We start from the raw sequence: 5,871 nt of genomic DNA on the forward strand, positions 1-5,871 counted from the left end.
CCACAACAAATTTTCGTCGTCTAAATAAAATATTTAGAACAAGATGAACATTTTCTTGGCCCTAAAATGCAATCTTGAAATACGTGCAATTTTCTAATTCGAATAAAATTACAATAAAAACCAAATAAAATAAATAAATTGATTTTAACATTTTTCCTCTAACATTTCATTTATTTTGGAGAAGTCATTTTGTCCCCTCTCATATATTTTTATTTTAGAAATATTAGGAAAAAATAATCAAAACCAATTGATCCCCTTTTCAAAATTTGAGAAAAATCAAATATGAAAATAACAAAATCCCATACTCTCTCCATAGGTCCTTGAGTTGCTTAGAATTTCTAGGATCACGCCAGAATGCAATAAAATATGATATGCAATGATGATCTAATGTATAACATTTCAAATTAAAAATTTAAGATGTTACAAAGAGATTCCTTCCAAGTCGCTTAATGCGAGATATAGTCACCGCGTTTGTTCCTTTTGGTTGGAGTCTTTTATTAGTAGCTGTTTGGGCTTTTAAGAGACCATATGGTTTCTTTATATGAAATCGGGAGGCCCTCTTTCGCCAAAACAAAAAGGTAAAGATTTGAGTTGGAGGCCATCCGTTCACTCCATTTTTTTCTGTATTGCGAAGTCATAGTACAAGTGTAAGGTGATGACGGTCAAGCACGCAATATCCTCCGCGAACTTCAAGATTGTCCCGGAGGTTGTTGGCTGAAAACATGAAGTCCTCCTTTGGTTCACAGGTTCGAAAAATCATAGGAATAGGAAAGTCACATGACATGTATCTCAAATGATATAACAGAAATAGAAAAAAAGATGCCCTTTATGTGAATTTTTTCCATCGAGTCTAGGGTATTGTTTATATTTACCTATGAAATTTGAAGGATAGAAATAATTCCTCCATAGGAACAGGATTCTATTTTTACAAACCAAAGGACTGTAAAGGATTTTATTTTTCCTATAGAGTTCCTACAAAGCTCCTCCAAACCAGAAGGAGGCCGAACAGTTTCTCCAGATGCTGGCTCAGACTCCAGAGGTCTCCCAGCCAGATGACCTATCCTTCCAAAACATCATACAATTGACGCCGAGCAGGCCATATCTATCTATCAAGCCTCCCAGGCAATGCAAAACAGGTGATGGACTCACAACATCGACGCCGGATCCCCAGATGTTCAGACTGTTCAAGACCGGAAAATGCATACACAGGACCTTGGAAAATGAAACAAAGTTGCACCTGCAACCGCGGCGACATGAATCATTCGACCCGGAATCATAATTAAACCACCGACTGTAAAAAGACCATATATAAATTGCAGAAAAGAGAAAAGGCATGGATTCTAAATCACTGCATACCGCACTCATTTTTACAGTCAAACCAAAATTGAGAAAAAAGAAGATATGAATTCAGTATTCTAACATGAACACTGACATGAGAGAGTTACAGCCATCATCGCAAAGCATCTTAACAATACAGTACAGAAGAGGAAGACAAGACATGGACTCCAAATAGCTGGACACCCCACTCACTTTGACAGTCGAAACAAAATTACACATGATATAATTGGTCTGGTACATCCACTCCAAACAGAGGTTTCCAAATCATTCACGAATCAGTGTGAAACTACTACGGTACACAGGCACCCCCCATTCAGACCGCGTCTAAATAGCACATATATACATGAGTTCTATGAACACTTTCGCTCAAAACGCACCACTCAGATTTAGACCGGGGCTTTCGTACGGGGGGGCAAGGTAATGCACACAACATCTGAGAAGTATCATGACAATCGTTTCTCTTATTATGACGGTGACAAATGACAATGGTGACGAACCTAGAATGTGATGAGGCTCGCGATCACGAGAAAGCCAACCAGGATGAGGAGCGCCTTGAGGTACACGTCCGCCTGCTGCTGCTGCTGCCCGGGCGGCGCGTGCCGGGGGGCAGCGGCGTGGGCGTGCCCGCCATGGAAAGCATGCCCATGGCCATGGCCATGCCCGTAGCCATAGGGAAACCCGGCAGGCTGCCCGTACGCGGTCGCGTCCGGGAATCCATGCACCTGGAAGCTCAGCAGCGGGAACAGGCCGCCAAACGCGGCCGAGAAGGTGTAGTTTCCCCACCGCGCGTTGGCCAAAGGGACGCCCCCTCCCCCCATGAACCAGGGGTTAGGGTTTGCGTTGGGGAAGTGGTTGTTGGGGTCGGCCTGCGGGGCGGTGGCGGGCCGCTGCCCGGTCGGCCGGTTGGGGATCTCGGCCCCGGCCGGCACCCCCTTGGACCTGGGGTCGACGCGGTCCTTGCCGCGGCCGTAGAGCGGGACGAGCTTGTCCTCCTCGACGACGGCCTTGCAGACGGGGCACTCGGGCGAGTGCGAGTGGATGTGCAGCCACTTGTAGAGGCAGGGCCAGCAGAAGAGGTGGCCGCAGAGCGTGACGATGGGCTCCTGCGGCAGCTCAAAGCATATGTTGCACTCGAAGCTGCCCCCGCCGTCGCCGGCCACGCTGCTGCTGCCGCTCGTGGACTCCCCCACATTTGCCGCCATGCTGGCTGGGCGTCGCTCGCTCGGAACCAACCACCCACGACGAGCTGCAAATGATCAAATGGTTATGGTCATCAGCAACTCAACAACACATAGCAACCAACAGCTTGTAAAATTGCAGCGTATCTCGACAGCCAGACGTGCGGTAACAGCAAGACTAGCCAGATGTGCAGCTATCTTCTCAAGGAAGGATCGAATCCCTGAAAAATCTATCTACAGGTACAGGATTAGAGTAAGATTTCTCGTGTCAGCAATAAGCAAGCTCAAACAAGGAATGAATGAGAGCGACTAGCAGGAGGAGCAACGCGAATCTAGTAGAAGCATTGGAAAAAACAAAAACAAAATCATCCCCAACCCTCCCTACGAGATCTGAAGCTCGGCCACACACCAGCAAAGCAACGCACAAGACGGGACCGCAGCACCGACAGCGCAGCGACTCCGACGACGACAGCGGCAGCAGCAGCAGTGCTAGACTAAATCGTGAGCAGCAGCCGCACAACGGGCGAGCCCGTGCGACGCCTGGGGCGAGAAGCTCCTCTCCCCGCAAGCCCGCACACCGAGCGAGCCCGGCGGCCGAATCCGGCGCGGACGGGCCCCGCGCAAGCAGACGCCCGGCGAGCCGCGACGACCGAGGCCGAGGGATCGGGCGGATCCGAATCGGGAGGCGCGCCGAGCCGGCCGCGATCTGGCCGGCCCAAGCGCAGAGACGAGGGCCGCGAGGAGGCGCGGGGGGCGGATCAGGGGGCAGGGTGGGACTGCTTACCGGCGGCCGGACGGACGGGGCGAGGAGACGGCGCGGCCGGCGCCTCCCTCCGGCGGTGCGAGGGGGAGGGGAGAGGACGAGAAGCTTCGGGGAAGAAGATGACAAGTACTAGAGTATGAATAGGCGACTCTCTCTCCCTCTCTCTATCTCGCTGGATGCGAGTTATTAATTGCTTCTGACTTTGGTCAAAGCCGAGTTAATTACTGCTAACGGCGACCCGGGACGGCCCAGTCGACAGGCATCGGCCTGGCGGCCTACAACAACAAAAAACAAGCGACGGTGGGCTTCCTAGGCCCAGCCCGTGCGACGACGCGAACGAGCAACCGGCCACGTGAGAAATCATCCCTCAAAACACCCCTAAAAAAAAAGTGAGAAATCAAAAATTGTCTGAAAAAACGTGAGAGATCATCAAAACCCCACGCAAAAAAGGTGAATAATCAGAATTCCTGTAGAGAAAAACCAGGCGGCAAGCATGCGTGTGCGCTCGAAATGTGTTCTGCGTGGAAACAGAGCTACGCTACGTGCCACGGACAGTACAGTACACAGAAGAACAGTGGCCGTCTGATCTGCTCCTCCTAACCTAACCTCGCATGCACACCTTTTTTTTTTAAATAAACATAACACTTTATTAATTGGAAATAAGAGTTACATCATCAATAAAAAAAGATACAATATCATCCATAGGCGCCTCACACCAATCCCTAGTCTCTGAAAAATTCGCTAGTCTAGCAAGTTCATGAGCAACCTTATTTGCTTCCCTATTACAATGTTCAAACCTAGTAACAGAAAAATCACATGCCATAAAATAGCAATCGTCGAACACTGCCGCTGCCGCACCCGCTGATTGTCCTCCATTTTTCATTGTGTCAATCACTTTCATATTATCAGAGTTGACAATAAGGCGATTGCAACCAGCTTTCTGTGCAAGGATTAAGCCAAACCTTATAGTTAGTGCTTCTACCGTTAATACATCAACACACCAATCAATCCTCCAATTTCCGCCAACAATAAACCTTCCTTTGTCATCTCTGAGGACAGCCCCTGCCGTACTCCTAAACAGATCGTGATCAAAAAAAGCATCAACATTTAGTTTCACAAAACCCATAGGAGGTCTCCTCCATCCCCTTATTTTACTGGTTGTTTTAGTGGAGTGTGCATTAACGTAGTTCGCCGTTATGGCACGAGCCCCCATCGAAGTTTGATGTGCATCTTGAGACTTTCCTTCATGAACCAGTTTACGTCTATTCCACCATAGATACCAAGTTGTTATAGCAATCAATTCGCGTACGTTCTTGAGTCCCAATACAAATAATTCTTGGTCTGGCATAAGTAGTAACATTTCAAGAACTGTCTCTCCCGCCCGATCGACACTACAAGCTTTATTGATGACCTCATACAATCCTAACTTGTTCCAAACCTCTTTCGCCTTCTGACACATAAACAAGACGTGTTTTGTGTCTTCTGGCCCATTTGAGCATGATGGGCAGATGGGTGAAATTTTCATGTGTCTATTAGCGAGCGTAACACGGCACGGGAGAGTTCCATGCAATGTACGCCAGATGAAAAAATTTACCTTTGCCGGACAAGATAGTTTCCAGATCTTACCCCAGATAGGATTAGCATTGGTTCTACCCATACCATTTGTATATTGCAATTTCCTCCCATGTTGTTGGTTCCATTCCTCCGAATAAGCTGATCGAACAGTGAACAAGCCATTTTTTGTATAACTCCAAGCAATGAAGTCCGACATATCATGCATCGGAAGGGGAATCACGAGCACCCTTTGAGCGTCAATTGGCCACAAAGTTTGTCTCACCAAGTCTTTATCCCAACAATTCATGATTGGGTCAATAAGGTCAGACACCTTTGACAAAAGATGCCTTCTTCTAGGAGTAATAATTTTCCTACTTGCACAATTCGGGATCCATGCATCTTCCCAAATATCAATCTTTTGTCCATTTCCAACTCGCCAGATGTAACCATTCCTTAGGGGATTAACTCCTGCCATAATGCTTTGACAGGTAAAAGATGAACCCTTCTTTAGATTTGCATTCATTAAATCACCATCTGGGAAGTATTTTGCTCTCAAGATTGTAGCACATAACGATTCTCGATTATCAAGCAAACGCCACGCCTGTTTGGATAGCAAAGCCAGATTGAAACAATGTATATCTCGGAAGCCCATGCATCCTTGGTCTTTTGGGACACACATCTTCCACCACGCCATCCAATGCATCCTCTTCTGATTGTCCTCGTCACCCCACCAAAATTGCGACATCGCGTCAATGATTCCTTTGCAAAAAAATTTAAGAATTTTAAAGATGGACATAGCATAAGTTGGGATAGCTTGTACAACAGCTTTGAGGAGAACTTCCTTTCCTCCAGCAGATAACAATTTTTCTTTCCATCCACTAATTTTTGTAATAATGCGATCAATTAGGAATTGGAAACACTCACTTTTGTCCATACCCACATTTGCAAGCAATCCCAAATATTTGTCATTGAGAGCTTCAGTCATAATATCTCGAATTGTGCAAATTTGCGCCTTGTCTTCCACTTTTGTGTTGGGAC

The 5,871-nt window shown here is 47.1% G+C and overlaps 1 protein-coding gene across 2 annotated transcripts; it reads right to left on the bottom strand.

Annotated features, from left to right (window-relative positions):
* Window positions 1-1,499: 1,499 nt before the first annotated feature.
* Window positions 1,500-3,448, bottom strand: LOC123110090 (E3 ubiquitin-protein ligase RNF5). Of its 2 annotated transcripts, none has more exons than XM_044530519.1 (2): window positions 3,301-3,448; window positions 1,500-2,584 (listed from the first exon to the last, which is right to left on the bottom strand). In XM_044530519.1, exon 2 carries the CDS (start codon window positions 2,538-2,540, stop codon window positions 1,836-1,838), a length of 705 nt encoding a protein of 234 aa, XP_044386454.1. In that variant the 5' UTR covers window positions 2,541-2,584; window positions 3,301-3,448; the 3' UTR covers window positions 1,500-1,835. The 2 variants fall into 2 exon arrangements, with proteins under 2 accessions (XP_044386454.1, XP_044386455.1); XM_044530520.1 differs by lacking the exon at window positions 3,301-3,448 and adding an exon at window positions 2,678-2,698.
* Between the last annotated feature and the right edge of the window lie 2,423 nt (window positions 3,449-5,871).

The sequence above is a fragment of the Triticum aestivum genome, chromosome 5B, assembly GCF_018294505.1.
Source record: "Triticum aestivum cultivar Chinese Spring chromosome 5B, IWGSC CS RefSeq v2.1, whole genome shotgun sequence".
NCBI lineage: Eukaryota > Viridiplantae > Streptophyta > Magnoliopsida > Poales > Poaceae > Triticum > Triticum aestivum.

What these genes read in the sequence shown, in the direction of transcription:
- LOC123110090 (XM_044530519.1), bottom strand. Translation starts at nt 2,540, where the DNA reads ATGGCGGCAAATGTGGGGGAGTCCACGAGCGGCAGCAGCAGCGTGGCC.